Raw genomic sequence first — 17,073 nt, forward strand, 5'->3', positions numbered from 1 at the left:
CTCAGACCCTTTGGAAAAAGCTCTCTATATGGCAAATAGAATACCTTAAAGCAGACTGATGAGCTATATGACAATTAGCTATATGACAATAGTTCTGCAAAGCATCTTGAAGCAGACTGATAGACAAAAGAAACCTAAGAAAGTTGAAAACTAGGAAGTTGAATCCTATTACAATTCAGTTAATGGCAAGTCTTTTGCTGACAGAAGAGCATCACGCACTGATAATTTTTTTAAAAAGCAATGAAAAGCTTACAGTGAAAACCTGAGAGGGAGAGGGCCTGAGAGCACACAGGGAGATGATGAGGTGCTCCTCTGGTAGATATGGTAGTGTATCTCCCAGAGGAAAAGGTAGAGTTATGCCCCAGATGGGTACCAAGGTGGCAACACCTTAGAACAAAGCTGGCACAAGCCACTGGAGAAAGTGGCATACCCAGGGGCACAGCAGGAGTTAGTCTGCTCTAGGCTGTCACAACAGCCGAGGAATGCCCGCTTGAAACCAGAGGAAATATTTAGCTCTAGCACCTGAAAGGAAGAGCAAAGTCCATGCAGTATAGCTAATACTACTCATTTAAGAACCCCAGCAGGTAAACCCATCTTTGGAGTCTGAACCCAAAGAGATTACCTTAAGCTGATGAGTAAGCAGGAGCAACAATCCAGCTACCACAGCCTGAGTCCACACCTAGCTTGCCCCCCCCCACTGAGCCCAGACACCTACTCAACAATGATGATTCCCATTGCCAAGGCTTCATGCATGGGAGCAATCCAAGCAACAGCCACTTAGCATTATGCCAATGTCATATAATGGAGCGTACTCCCAATTAAGTATACCCAGGCGAGCTGTATATGATGCACCAGATGTTATCAGCCCTGTACTGAACTGTTAAGCATACTCTTTACCCTCCCCCAGAGCAGGGTACAGGGCATAACTATGAGGACCCAAAGCAGCTTCTCTATTTTCTTCTCTATTTTACCCTCACAACAACCCTGACAGTGTGAGATTGGACCAAGGGCAACTGGGAAGCTTCCAGGGCAGGATGGGGATTCCACTTATCAAACTGCTTGCCTGTGCTTTCTGGTGTGCATCAAATAAGGAGAAAGCATCTTTGGGTCCAACTCCCTTCCACTAACACTAACTAATAGCCTTCTTTTGGAAGAAGATTCTGACATTAGTCTGCCCCACTGTTTCTTGAAGATGACCAAGATTTCACACTCTAAACTTCAAGAAGTGAGAAAGCCATCTTATTATATCTTACCAAATCAAATATTCTGTCCTGCTTTACAGTAATTAACCATTCTGTCCTGCCATACTTTAATTAGCCATTCTGTTAATGGAAACGCATTTGTAAATTTATTTTATTGGTCTCGCCCAACAACCTGATGCACAGAAAATAAGCAGACGGTGTAAATGCTATTGCTTAATTAGAATACACACCTGACTTTTTCTTTGTGACACTTTGCCAACGCTTTGCAGAGGCTGGGGTCAGGACACAAATCAAGGGGAGACTGCCCCTTCTTATTACGAATGCCAAGGTCAGCTCCATTGGCTGCCAGGAAACAAGCAATAGATGCCGCACTCTTCTTCTCCGCTCCCTGGGTGCCCAGTCCCATTATCAACTGAAAAGAAGTAAATATGCAACTAACTTGAGTGTCTCCTGACATGCTTGAAAAATAAACTCTTAATAAGGAAACAAAACTGAACACAACAATATGTGGAGTAACAACTATTCATTCTGTTGGAAGTTTCCCCTTGTCCAAGCCCTCAACCATATACCTAATGTGCCTTCTCAGTTTCATCAATGGTATTTTTTCACATTTGTAAGTTCAGACACACCCCAAAATTAGCACCCGCCTACCCTGAATGCTATTATTTTATTTATATTCCACTGGCTGGTAATAAAATACAGAAAATTGAGGTGTCTCTATTCTTCCCAGCTCTGCTTAACAAATTTCTGAAAAAATTATAAAATATCATTCTATTTTAAATTTAGAGGTTAGTAAAAAGGCCCCCCTGAAAAGCTAAAAAAAAGTATGTATAACATTAAATATATTTTAATATGTCTTTATTCTGTATTCTTGTGGTTTGTTCTAATAATATTTTCAAAGATTACACTCATTACTAAAGACCAACTAAACTTAAAAAGCTTTGGCAAAAATTTTAAAATTCTATAAAAATTAATAAGAGCATGTACATCTATTAATTAATTAATTAATTAAAAAAATTAATAAGAGCATGTACATTTATATCCCGCCACGAGCCACAAGGGAGTGGCGGGATATAAATCTAATAATAATAATAATATTTTCCTAACTGCATTTACGCTTGATGTAGCACTATCTGAAGATCCTGAAGCTCTAAAATCAGAAAGCAATTGTAATTAGAACAGGATCTTACAATATATGGTTGAGAGAAAATACAATGGAATAAATAAAACAATATATTTACTGTGTTCTTTGATGGCTCCCAAGCAGTGTCAACCTTCCCCACATCCTGCATATCTTGGAGCTGCCGAAGCTGTGACAAGGTGTGGTGCCTCAGGGCTTCATGCAGAGGGGTATCCCCATCTTTATCCTGAATATCCAATTTAGCACCTGCGCGAACCAGGAGCTAGGAGTAGACACACAGACATTTTGAACTTTTTCTCCTCCGTAAGCAGTATATAAACCACAAACTATTTTAAACAAAGCTTTCAAGATATAGGAGTGTACAGAATTTTACTATACAAGTGCATTATATCAGCACTTGTTATTACTCTGCAGTGCCAGATCATGGCCAGCATCCACTGGTACTTTTCTGCAGACTGATTTCCGACACGGAAGTGCAATTTACTCACTTCCCCTTCCCACTGCCACCTCCAAATAAACTGCTCCTGGCAGCATGGGAGGCAGAATTTGGGACTGCAGTGGGAAAGGGAAAGAAGGTAAAAATGTTGGTTTGAGGAAACACTCTGCTGAATTCAAGCCCATATTTCTATTATAATTTGCCAGTGCAGTTTTTCTTTAAGCATTTAACATCCAATGACATACTCTCTAAATATAATTAACATGCCATTATTAGAAGGCAAATTGATAACAACTTGTTCTGTGCACCCAAACCAATGACCATTCATTGCTTCAGTAAATTCTACATAATCCACACAGTAGCTTGACTGTAGTCTGTTGGGAAGTTTTCAGTCACCTCTTGTTCATGCCACATGACTCTGTCAACACTACAGAGGCATAGACAAAGCATCCAGAAACCAGCTGCATAAAAATATACAAAAGATAATTCTTTTGATAGACAACATTCTGATCTCTATATATTTTCAGCAGACAATCAAAGGAGCACATCATGTGAAACTATCCAGATTCAGAGCTATAAAGTGAAGATGCAAATAATGCAAGTTTGTCATCAGGGCAAATCATGACACTGTTAAGAAAAGGATGCCAAGAGACACTCGGGAAAAGAAGATGCATATTCCAAGAGCATAAGCAATTCAAATTAGAGAGGCTAAGCATTAATCGAGGATGAGATGCTCTGTTAAGAAACAGCGAATGACATGAATAGCTTGTGGTTAGACGAGATGCCAAAGGGGCAAGAGCAGAGGTAGTGGATACTGAAGGTATCAATCCTCATGCAAAGTTTACAGCTATGGCATATTATAGTGATCTTACCCGGACTATTTGGGTGTGCTGTCGTTCAACTGCAAGATGCAGTGCAGTTTGCTGGTTTACATTCTGGATATCCAAGTTAGCATTGCCCTGAAAGAAATATCCCAGTTGAAATTCCTTAATATAATAAACCACGTAATCCAACACAATAATCTGAACTACTTAGTACCTAAAAGACAAGCTTCCCGCTGTAACAGAGAAGGTGACTGAATTTTTGGCCACCGTTCTGCAAAATAAAACTTGCACCTGCTCGGAATAGCTTGTCTCTTATATTCTTTTAGGAAGATAGGAGGATGTCTGTATAATAATTTTCTCTCTCGTTAATTTTATTAGCATCTAACTTTTAATTCCTATTTTAAATATCCTATAAATGTCTCATTTAATTTAGAAGAAGAAGAAGAGTTGGTTCTTATATGCCGCTTTTCCCTACCCGAAGGAGGCTCAAAGCGGCTTACAGTCACCTTCCCATTCCTCTCCCCACAACAGACACCCTGTGGGGTGGGTGAGGCTGAGAGAGCGCTGATATCACTGCCCGGTCAGAGCAGTTTTATCAGTGCCATGGCGAGCCCAAGGTCACCCAGCTGGCTGCATGTGGGAGAGTGCAGAATCGAACCTGGCATGCCAGATTAGAAGTCGGCACTCCTAACCACTACACCAAACTGGCTCTCTTAATTGATATTCTAGTTTTAATTGATATTCTAGTTTTATCTTGTTATATGTATCACTCTATGTTTAGGTTTTATATTATTATTATTATCATCATCATCATCATCATCATCCAAGTAGTCTGAATATATCTGATTATGATTATGTACTTGGATTATTGCTACTATGCCATTAAAGTTTTTTTTTGAGTCTGAAGTTTAGTACTCATGTATGAAATGTGGGTTGGAAGACAGAAAGAAAGAAGCAAACTTTATTAGGTTTCCAGGAATTTAAAACCCTGGGAAATCAATGTCTTATTTGTACAGCTTTACATCTTAATATATGCATTAATACTTTTTCAAATCATTTCATATCATTGTCAGCTGATAAAATCATGTGTACTGCTTCACTTTCCAGTCTAAAAAAGGAGAGCTAAGGTGGCTGGGGGGGGGGGTACAATAGGGATCAATAAAATTATGCATGGGGTAGGGAAAAAAGCAAGAGATTTTTCACCATGTCTTGTAATACTAGAACTTGGAGACACCCAATGAAGAAGATGGGCTAAATATTCAGGAACCTTATTTATTTAAAATGTTGTAACCCGCCACGAGCCGTAAGGGAGTGGCGGGCAATAAATCGAAAGATGATGATGATGATGATGATGATGATGATGATGATAATAATAATAATAATAATAATAATAATAATAATAATAATAATAATAATAATATTCACTGCCAATGTAGTGGAGGTCTTGAGTGCAGATAACTTTAAGAGGAGGTTAGACAGAATCATGGCGAAGAGGTACACCAGTGGTCATTAGCCATGGTTAGTTAAGGGAACCTCCAAATACAGAGGCCACAAACCTCTAAATACCAGCATGCAGAGGGGACTGCCTTGGCCCCATGCTCTATTTGTTGGCTCTCCAGGGCAACTGGTTGGCAGCTGTGTGAAATAAGCTGAGCTGGATGAACCACAGCAGAACTCTTCTGAAGGAGCCTGATGTTCTTTACATTCTCCAAGGCACAGAACTATGTACGCAAATTACACACAATATTTGCTTATATTCCATCAATTTTAAATTTATCACTCAAAATATCAATATATGGGATCACTAGCTCCTAAGACTTACTAGCTTAGACACACTTTTAACCTACTTACATGCTTAGACACACTTTAACCTACTTACATGCTTGGAGATATGCAATTAGTTTTGAATAACTAGCTTGCCAGAAAAACTGCCTCACAATATTTCATTGGAGAATGTTCTTCTGTTATTTGTGCTTCACAGCACAGCCCTTCATGGTAACAAGTTCACAAAAATGAGAACCTCTTCAGTCCTACATCTTTGCTCCCATCAAAATCATATTGAGGCAGTCTTCTTCAGAAAAGACAGAGAGGGATGGGGGGGGGGGAGAATAAGTAACAATTTTCACCTGATGCACCAAGAGTTCTGCCACCTCCACGTGATTATTAAGCGCTGCGAGATGCAAGGCAGTGTAGCCATCATCTTTTTTTTCATCCACAATCCATGGTCTTGGAAGCTTGGAAAGTAATACTCGCATGGCACTGAAACATACAAAACATACAGTCTATAAAATAGCAAACACTGATATAACAGTAGTTCAAACAATACAGTTTTTAAAGGTTCCTCGAATTCAATGGTTAAAGCTGGCAGTATTGGAACTTTTTCCCTCACTTATGACTACAGAAAGATTTCAATGCTCCCCAAATTTTTAAATCAAATATTTCAGAATAACTTTCAAACAGCGCAAACAGAAGCTCATCAATAGAGCTGCTATTCTAAAAATGCACAGTGATCAATTTCCACACACATCTATCAACTAAGTATGAAGCAGAATTTACAGGTGTAATTAAACTAGTAATAAATATTTTTCAGCTATTCCAGTCAGCTACTTTGAAGAGTCCAAGCACTGTACAGACCATAGTCAGACATTTACCACCAGATTTCTCAAGAAGAGTCACCTCTAATTACTACATCTCAATCTTAATTTCAGGTTTTCTTTCTTTCTTCCTACAATATTATTTTATGTTCAGTAATAATGTTCATGCTGCTTATGCACCATCTGGTACATTTCAATCTGTCAGACTGACAGTACATACTTTTCTCCTCTTAACATACATGAGTGGAATTCAATACAAGATTGCCTGGCAGAAACAGGACATTGTGCGGCTGGTGGTCGGCAGGAAACTGCATGGCACTACCAGACATTTCAAAAGTATAAGGAAAGTAATAGGCGGGATCAGGGCAACTTCACGCCATCTCCTCTTTCATTCCACCATCTAACCGTCTACCTGGTCAGAATGTGCTATTAACAAATGCCAGGTCAGCGAGACATCAATTATCTAGGATTCAGCCTTGAACAAACATGCTGACTTGGCTTCAAATGCTTCATTTCTTCTTAATTGTTGCCATTTAAGGCACAATGCTGGCCTTACCTTTAAAGCCCTGAATGACCTAGGAACATAGGATCACCTTTTTCCTGCATAGACCCACCCAGCACTGAGATCATCACTAAAGGTCCACCTTCTATATCCCTTCTCCCACCTGACATACAGTGGAGAGAGATCATCTTTATAGCAGTGGTGCAACTATGTAATGGCAACTCATGGGAAATTCTTTGTATCACTTTCTCAATTGTTGCTAAAAACAGTAATCATGGGTAAAGTATTCAGTATCAATATATAGCTACATCATACCTATAGCTGATGCCCACCCTAAAAATCATTGGTTTCTGGAAAAAACGTTTAGAAGCTGGAATTGTGAATTCAATAGTTTGGTTATTGTTTCTGTTGTACTTTGGACAGATGGTTTTAGATGGTTACAATTTTTACATTATATTTCATTTGTTTTTAAAATTATTATAATCTCACCATGAGATTGGAACAGGTAAACTTTATGAGTGAAATCTGTTTTCTGTATAAATCTACGGTTTCTCTACAAGTCATCTCACTGAGTTCCTCTGTCACCTCCAAAGTACTGTTTCCTCCCAGACATACACAGAACATAATATTTTAAACAGAATGCTGCTACAACTAGTGTACAGAAACTTATTAAAAGTAAATACAATACTAGATTTGAGCCCTCATGCCGTAAAAGGATGGCCTACAATCTACATTCAGTGGAAATTATCAGGAAATGATCCATTAAAATAAGATAGTTGACTATTTCAATATATGAACTTTAGATTGTAAAGTAAGTATAGCATTTAGCAAATGGCCACACAAACACTCAAGCATTTTTCTTTGTGTATCAAGGTGGAAGACTCACAACGAAGCAGCAAGAACATCTCATTGCACACTTATGAGGGCATATGAGTTGACAGTGAAAGTGGCGAAGCATGATTACTTGCGGCCGAAATCGCACCCACTAGCTCTTGCCCGGCCCAATTGTTTAGGGTAGTTCAGATTCTTACCACCCTTGAGGAAGGGCGCCAAAATAGCAGTAAATTGGAATTAAGCTATGAGGCTTTAGCAAGCAAATGCTAAAAAATGAATGGCTAGCTTCTAAGTATTTGGATTGGTCCCCAAAAGCTAAGTATTTTTTGAAAGTTTGACACACATTTCCCAACAAAATTTGACATGCATTATTAAAAAAAACCTGTATGAGGTACCACAGGAGATATGAAGACGAAGGAAAGCCAATCTGAGAGCATCATGTGCTTCTTCAAATGCTACATAAATTGTATTCTACAGTTTGCAAGATAGTATCTGAAATCATTTTAAAGGCTGAAGATTTTCTTTTGATCATTTGCCAACAAACTTTCAACAAGAGTTTCATTTCAGAAGCTATCCACCAGATTGACTGATCTAGACTTCTAATTTTTTTTAAATCTCTTAAATTGTTATAGAATTAAGCAGATAATATGTCTGATCCTCAGTTTGAAATACTAGATCATACTGAAGACTAACAGGCTCCCATGTGCCACCTCTGCTCTCGCATTTCAACCTCTCCACCATTTATAGAAATCAGCGTTACTGTAATGTCCAAATTGGACAACCTATGCTCTAGTGGGCTTGCATATTTTACTTCGTTTTTACCTCCACTTCTATTGGATCCTACTTTGTTTGCAAAGATCTATTAAATTGGAAGTTGTTTTTCTGTATTGTAATCTACACAAATTAGACAAAAAAAGCTTTATTTCTTCACATATTCATGCTTAATCTTCTGTGCCGCTTAATACAGTGCCATACAGAGAAAATCTTTTAATTGCCACTCATTTAGCTTAGTGCTTCCAGAAAAGGAGAAGAAGTGCTGGGCTTATGAATCCAATTAAAAAAAAAAAAAAACAGACAACGCAACTGGAAATTTTATATAGCTGAGCTAAAAACATTTTGGCCGAAATAGCTGAGCAGTATTGGAACTGCAGGATGAACAATCAACAGTCAGAGAAAAAGATAATGCCACCCTCTGCTTCTAGATCAGCAGCCGAGAGGCTCCTTTTTCCTATGGTTGACCAAATATGGTCAGGGAAGACAGAGGCAGAAGACAGCCTGTTTGCTTGGAGTGCGTGTTTCAAATGCTTAGCTGACTATAAAGCTGAAACAGTTTTGCTCATGTCCTCTAAGTGGCAAATGCAGCCAGCCTAAATAGCATGCAAGTGGAAGCTCTGACCTCAACGACTCTGTTTGACCTCTGAAGACAGGAAAAAAGCTACAAGGGATCTGCCTAGAAACTAAAACTAAACAAGAAGAAATGAAGTGTAACGTCTAAGGAGCTAGAAAGAAGCATTTGCTTTCTTGGAAGGGATGATGGTACATGGATTTTTAAGATCTAATGGATATTTTCTTTAGTGGTTTTTAATCGACAGACAAAATGAGTTTATTCTTCTTTGAGTTTTCTAACAATTTAATAATCTAAATATTTTATTGCCAGCCTTGCAAGGAACAAGAAATTCATCTTTACGCACCCAATACCCAAGTATTGAGAAAGTAGCAGATACCTTTCAAATTTACTGCCCATGTTTGGTTATAACTATTTTAGAAACTGAAATATGTATTCACCGGCACCTTCCCACTGCTCCCCCCTCCCATATAATGAAGAGCTGAATCAGCTAATAGAGTGAACGAACACTCAAGATGAGATGGCTGCTGCTGATGTCTCTCTCTAGGTCATTACCTCTCTTCCAGCTGAAAATGCTGCATGATAAGCTTACAGGTAACAGAGCATTAGAAATCCTGCATTATTCCACATGTCCCTGTCTGCATGCATCATTTATTTGCTTGTATTTTGCCATTTTAATCTCTATTGTAGGTAATGCTTATAACCAGTGTGTTTAAGTATCTAGCTCTGGTAGTGTAAAGAACACATTTGGAGAATTCACTTTTAATCTGATAACGTTTACTATTTGATAAGAAATTCTGTTTTAGTTGTATTTTTAAATATTGTATCCACTGATGTCTTCATGTCTTTAAAGGTGTCAATTTTAGATAAATGCATGACTTCAATTCTCTTCCTGAAGTCAAAGCAAAGTAGCATTTCTCAACTGTTTTAATATACTTGAATAAATAAGAAGCCTGTGCATTGTTTCATCATAACATACTTTATGACAGTCAAAAGCTTTTTATTTTGAATCTTGAATGCAATCTAGTTCAAATCTGAAATAAGCAAGTTGTAATTCTCATGCTGCAATGCTGTTTCTTCTTGCAATACTGAGCTAGCCACAGCTAAGCTCTGATTTGCTCTCTATCAGCTGCACTCGCTTCTTGTCATGGGCTGCAGAAATTGAACATTTCCCGTTTCCATCCCAGGGTTCTTAAGTTGCTGCACTTAACCATTTCTCCAAACCAGTTTTCAAATGAAACTCAGTAACCTTATTCAGATTACTACATGTTTATAATCTATGCATCATTCAAAATCTAAAAGTTCTGACCTCGAAAGCATATACAAATTCTTATTGATTCTTAGAGTCTAATTTTGCGCATTCCATGCATTTAAATAAAAGGATTCTGAATTGTCTAGGAACCTAAGGATGCTACATGTGTCCAAACTGATAAAACATGGCAAGTCTGAAAAGTATTCTGTAGTAAAACATATGAAGACATGCGTAGAGGCATGAATTTTTCCAGAAGTATTTAGCAAAGGTCACTATACACTATGTGAACTAGAGCAAGCCAAATACCAAATACTTTCAGTTATTTTCTTTTTATTTTACATCCAAAGTTGAAAATGTTTCTTTTAGAAGCTACTGGGAAATTTCAGATACTAGAGATGGAACTTTTAATGTAGAGGAGTACTTCTATTTCATCTAGATAATGCTAGTATATAACAGATTGAAATCTGGTTGAAGATTCTAAAGGCAGCTCTACTTCAAAATGGAAAGCAACTCGACATTAAGTATTTTTTACAGCAAACAGTGAAATTATATCACTCTACATCTGCTAGTGTATTAAATAGCAAGAGACAGCAAGAGACACTTGAAGCCATCATGACAATAATGCTTTATATCTAGGGTACAGAAACCACTATCAAGTATAGCCTGACCAATAAATGGACATTTGTATAAAAATGCAATTAATATGGATCCAGGACCTAACTAGGAATATGCGCCTTAAAATAATGGAGTTTGTGAGGAAAATTCTTTTCAGCTTCATCTCAGATAGCTCAACAGTTTCTAAAACCTGCACAGAGCACATACTTCTTTATGTACCCATATGAAGATACAGTGCTATGGAATGTAAAGAAGTATGTATTTTTGGCAGGTGTGAACTACTATTAACAGAGATGGAAGTAAACGTCTTCTGAAAAAGGAACTATCTTTGTCTGAAAGCAAAATACTTATGATTCGAACATTTACAATTAACATTTGGCTAAATTGTGGAGAGTATTAAGTGTGCAATTTGTTGGTGATACAACTTTGTTCAATTATACAATTTATGTTCTATGAATTCCAAAGGTAAAAAATGTAAAAGCAATCACATTGGAATATGCAATTAAATACAGGTTGTGCGTAAAAAAATGCTACTAACAATGTCAGATCACTACAACTCTGATTTCTTGGTCAGCCTTAGAACATTTTTGGCCACCAGTCTTTTGAAAAACATGCTTCTGATTTTGGAAGGATTTTCTGCATCTGCTAATTCAGAAAGATTTCTGACAGAATAAATAATGCAAATGAAAATGGATATTTCTAACAACAAATATTACATAATGGCCTTTCTATATTTCCAGCAAAAAAGGCAATCTCAACACATGAGGCAAGGGAGGATTGGCTTGTATTTATCTACCTAACTAGAACTTTTACTTAATAAGCTGTATTATTTATTGGTTTACTGTCACCCTTGATGGGGTTAGTAATTGTTCCAATGGTGCTTCTCCTCCACTTACCTCACTTCCATTAAACTGGCATATCCAATATAAACCCTGTTAATGCAGCATTTACCCCACTGCATACACAAAATGAATATGGGACAGATTAATTAATGACAATAGGAATTATGAAGAAGAGTTGGTTCTTATATGCCGCTTTTCTCTACCTGAAGGAGTCTCAAAGCGGCGTACAATCACCTCCCCTTTGCTCTCCCCACAACAGACACCCCGTGAGGTGGGTGAGGCTGAGAGAGCCCTGATATTACTGCTCAGTTAGAACAGTTCTATCAGTGCCGTGGTGAGCCCAAGGTCACCCAGCTGGCTGCATGTCGGGGAGTGCAGAATTGAACCCGGCTCACCAGATTAGAAGTCCACACTCCTAAGCACCACACCAAACTGGCTCTCTTATGCCTTAGAAAATACATTTAGAGCTGCAACTGTGTAAGGTAGATGATCCAATACTGAGTTCTAATATTAAAATAAAATTTAAAATGGAGTTTCTTGCATGGAAATATGGTCAACTGTATGAAGGATACCAGTAAGCAAATCAATTTCTGATATCCAACTGTAAATGCAAGGTCTAAACAATACTGCACCACACAATATTGTGCTGCAAACTGCCTTCTCTAAACTTGCATGAACTTAATGACTAAGACCGCCTTTACCAGCAGCCAGATCCTGTTAAATCCCAAAGTCATGAGGATGACAGCCAATCATTTTTAAGACATGAAGGATGCATGCCAATGTCTTGAAAAGGATGAAAAATTATATTTAAATCCTCAAACTGACATCCAACTTGAAAATTTTATTTGGGTATCTTTCAATTAGGTCCACTAGAAGTCTAAGAAATGAAGCATTTACTTTACCTCTTTAACTATTACTTGTGAAAAGCATGTGACAAAGAACTAAAACATGAACCTTGATAACACTGCTATTTGTGATGAAGAAAACTTTAAAATCCAACCATTCAGAAATATTAAATCTCTAAAGTGTAATCTTTGTTATGAAACTGAGCTAAATTTGGTGGACTTCAATGTGAATGTTTCAAATTATCATCACAAGTCCCAAAATTTCTTATAGCCATAATATTTCATTCAAATTCATAAAGCATAATGCATAGTGCATAATGTTACTGAGTTGAACTGTAGTCAGTGTTGCCATCACGGATCTTTGAAATTATTATTTTTTAATAAGGCCCCTTACCTCCAAGCATATCAGGATAGGCAACAAAATACAAACAATAATTAACTGAAGAAAACAAAGATATAAAATATATTATAGCTTTACTGAAAAGCCCTTATGCCACACTAGCAGGATATTCCCTCTCCATACTCCGCCTACTCCCAAAAGCTCTCTGGAATAACTCTTAAGCACTGCAGAAGGCCCTTCTGATTTCTAGGAAGCTGCCTGTCAAACATGGAACAGCCACTGAAAAAAAAAGCCCCAAATCTGAACTGTTGCAGAATGTGCCAGGACAAATGGGCTACTGGCAATGCAGACCAGGCAGAGGTGAATTATGCTGCAACACAGGAACATGCAACTGAGGACAACTGCAGTGCAATGCTATGCGGAGTTACTCCGGTCTTTAGCCTACTGCACCGAACGGGTTAACTACTGCTAGTGTTATGGGTTATCAATGCTGTCAAATGTGTTTCTGCAAAGTGTTTCTCATGTTAGTACAGCAGAAACAAAACATTAATTCGGAGACCCTGAACTTTACCACATATAAAAATCAGTTTTCAATTTCCCTTGCTGTAAAATAAGCAAACAAATCAATAAACACAGGCTGATGTTAGTATTTCTCTTAGAATATCGGTCACTAAAAGGCCACCTCCATCATTAGGTCAGCTGTTGAATTCTAGCTAAGCACAAGTTGAAGTCTGAACATCTGCTGACACAGTTGCAACTCAAACATCTCAACCATTTGACTGACAAGGGTAACACATGCTGACATTATCAAATGCTACACTACTTTTTTCCATGGTCACTTTTTGTCCTGATATGGCTAGTACATGAAACTGCATTGCCATCCAAAAGAACACTTGAGCAGCTGGACCTGTATAACTGTTCTCATACAGCTGATAAAAATAGATGCCAGTTTTATAGCTGCCTTAAATGCTTAAGTCTAAAACAAGCCACACGCTATGCTTCTATTAAAGACAGCATTAAAATGTATATTGAAGTAATTTCACCGCAAGTTGTAATAAAACAAAGGAGAGCCAAAGTTAGAGGACACTTGCACTGTTCATGGATTGAACTAATTCTGCACCCTCTTAACTTGGATCTTGAACAAAATACTGTGTGTACTCTACTGTACTGTATTCTACTGTATCTCTTCTGAATCAGTTATTTTTTTAATTAACAAAATGACATGCTTTTTAATTTGGGGGTATGTTAAGCAGCTTTTAAAACCTGTTTGGCTTTGGAATTCTTAACAAAAATCTACTAGTCATTCTATACAAGGAGAAAAAAGAAACAAAACATGACAGAAATATTACTGACAACTCTGATTTTTAATATTCATACTTCAAACCAGTCGCAATCTTAAACTTTTTCCTTCTTCAGTCCCCTCTAATCAGTTATATATCTGAGCAGCCATTCTAATGAAAGCAACAGTAGTACACTGAAATTTGAATGTGGTGTTGCCTTCCAGTGATATGTTCATTTTGTATGATAAAAATATGCTTCATAAAGAACCAAGAAACACATTAGTAGCTAAACTATTTTACCAGAGTTATAAGATTATAATATTATTTTAAAAGGACAACTAATGATTGCATACCATGTTTCTTGTATGATCTACATAATCTTTGGGTTTCATTTTAAACATGTTGTGTTATAAAAGATTAAGTGAAACACTGGGGAACTTCAAAATGAAAATGTATACTTCACACTTAGAGGATAAACTTTTTTAACAGTTATAAGCTTCTACAACTTCAATGCTTTGCTAAAGCTGGTAAAATGGAACCAAATCACCTGTTAAATGGATTTGGTCCCCTTCAACCAGCTGTAGCTATGTATTGATCACTACGGGACTAATGCTTTCAACACCAGGATATTTTAATGGTATCAATACACACAAAAACAAAAAATCGGTGAAAATAGTCAAGTATGTAATGGTAAACCAGCTATACAATCAAACTTACTATCACAACCTATTCTAGACAATTTAAGTATTAGTTCCCCAAAGAAAGGCTACAATATTAGCAATTATTTTCTGGACGTACTTCAAAGCCATGACTGGTTCCACTTGTTTTGCTCTTATTTAGGATATAAACTAGGTTGTATACTTTTTATAAAACAAGCACTAAGAATCCAAATATATTTGTTCTACTACAGTTTCTGCTATTTTTCTCTTTTCCTCACAAGCTAAATCTGAAAAGTAGTATGCAACTATAAAGATTTCTTTTTTCCATGGTGTTCTACATTTTTTTTAACAGAAAGGGAAATAAAAGTGATTTTGTAGCTTACAAGGTATCATCTGTCTAATGTTTATAATAACTACATGGAAAAATACATTGAGGTATTAGTTGTCAGTTTTGCTCTTTTAGAGACCAATGATTTCAAAAAGAAAGTTCAACTATGCAAGAACCAGAATAATTCCCAGACTGAACTTAGAGAGTTCCTTTGAGCAGGAAATTAGATCATGGAGAACAGTTTAATGAAACACTTAAATATTTTGGACAGATTAAAGACTGCATCATATAAAAGGATTTGCCATGCAGCAAACAGAAAAAAATCCTGAAACAGTTTGGTCACACTCCATAGCCATCAAAATCTTGCCTCTATTGCCAGGCTTAGTTGAGGAAGAAGGTTTAAGGCTCTCCCCACCTCTTCCCCCATTACATTCCACCCACAATTTTGCCTCACTAAAGCTTAAGTTCTTTGAAATCATCAACAAGCATGAAGTTATCAGGATCATCATATACCTGCACTTAACTTAATATTGAGGTGACACATAGTGAATGTCAACCCCAGGAGATAATGGGAGTTCATAGGGGAACAGGTAGATACCCTGGCTCAAGCCTAGCAAGGGCTTTGAAGCTCAGCATCAGCACTTAGAACTGGACCCAGGCAATTGATCTCCATGGCACCAGTTTACACCTTAGCAGCAGCATTCTGTACCTACTGTAACTTCCAAACCATATTTCAAAGGCAGTCTTGTTAGAGTGGTCTTAATTTTATCAAGGCATCTGTGATTGTGAACAGGTCAACATTTCTAAGAGAGGCTACATCTGATTGTTAACACTGAGCTGATTAAGCACTCATAGCTACTTTTATTACCTATTTTCAAGCAGCAGTGCAAGGTCCAGAAGCACCCCATCAACTGTGCACATGTTCCTCCAAAAGGGGAATGCCATCCAGCTATCCTGCACTAGCTGAGTTTCTCTCCAACAAGCATAATTTCTCTCTTGTTTGGATTTGGTCTCTGTTTGCCTATCCAAGTCTAAAAAACTAATTTGGTGTTTGCAGCTGCACCCCACATGTTAACTAAAGGAGAAAGAGTTCTGCATTCAGTCTATTTGAGGCACTGGATTCCAAGTATCTAGATCAGGCTTTCTCAACCAGGGTTTTGTGAAACTCTGGGGCTTCTTGACAGCTCTGGGTTTCCCAAATGGGAATATATATATATTTTTAACTCTGTTAAACATTTATTGGGTGATATGCCCATATATATTCATGTTGACCTCCTCCCCAAAATGGCCAAATATGTGCCTGGAGGTGCACTGGATGAGCATGTACACAGCTATGCTTCCCAACCTGCATGATCACACCAGTTTTTTGAAGCCTGAGAATGTTTTAGGGGTTTCTCAATAGTAAAAAAGTTGAAAAAGGCTGATCTAGATTGACTCTTTCCAGTGGTTTCAATGATATGGAAACGAGTTAGTTAGTTTTATTACGGTCATAGACCAGCATATGAAACGAGTTGGAATTCTACAGTACACCGTGGATCAAAGGTCAGGGGAAGAGCAGTAGTCACCCAGGACTGCTTTCTAACATCTGAGCCAGAAAGGACCAGTGCTACAGTACAACAGTGCTTCCCAAGCGGATACAAGGCTATCATCCCAGAAGAATACTACGCTAGATATTATAAAAAATCACTGAGATATCTAAAAGCACCAGAGATTAACTCACTGGCAGCTCACCAGGTTAAGCAAGGCTACCGTAACCTGAACACAAACTGCAAAGGGATCCAAGTTAATCCCATTTCAGATAGAAAACTCTGATTCCACATTTCCAGTATTCTGTGAACATGACCTAGAAAAGAAATGGGTTAGGGATGTCTAAATACTTAGGATGACTAGTGAACAACACATTAGTGGGATTTCTGGTTTTAGGGCAGGCTGTTTTAATTTTCCCTCTCCTCAATGTTCCTTTCTTTAGATGCAGCTGTCTACAGAGCAATGGTGGTACGATTCATCTAGACATCATGTCAAGTTACAGTCAAG

General features: G+C 37.7%; 1 protein-coding gene across 1 annotated transcript in view; it reads right to left on the minus strand.

Annotated features, from left to right (window-relative positions):
• Window positions 1-17,073, minus strand: part of MIB1 (MIB E3 ubiquitin protein ligase 1) — a 58,045-nt gene that overhangs the window by 18,447 nt on the left and 22,525 nt on the right. The window contains exons 13-16 of the mRNA XM_077352627.1: window positions 5,730-5,862; window positions 3,652-3,738; window positions 2,444-2,605; window positions 1,433-1,614 (exon numbers count right to left, since the gene is read on the minus strand). Of these exons, the coding sequence (XP_077208742.1) occupies window positions 1,433-1,614; window positions 2,444-2,605; window positions 3,652-3,738; window positions 5,730-5,862 (564 nt within the window). The remainder of the gene's footprint in view (window positions 1-1,432; window positions 1,615-2,443; window positions 2,606-3,651; window positions 3,739-5,729; window positions 5,863-17,073) is intronic.

Source organism: Paroedura picta, chromosome 9, assembly GCF_049243985.1.
Source record: "Paroedura picta isolate Pp20150507F chromosome 9, Ppicta_v3.0, whole genome shotgun sequence".
NCBI lineage: Eukaryota > Metazoa > Chordata > Lepidosauria > Squamata > Gekkonidae > Paroedura > Paroedura picta.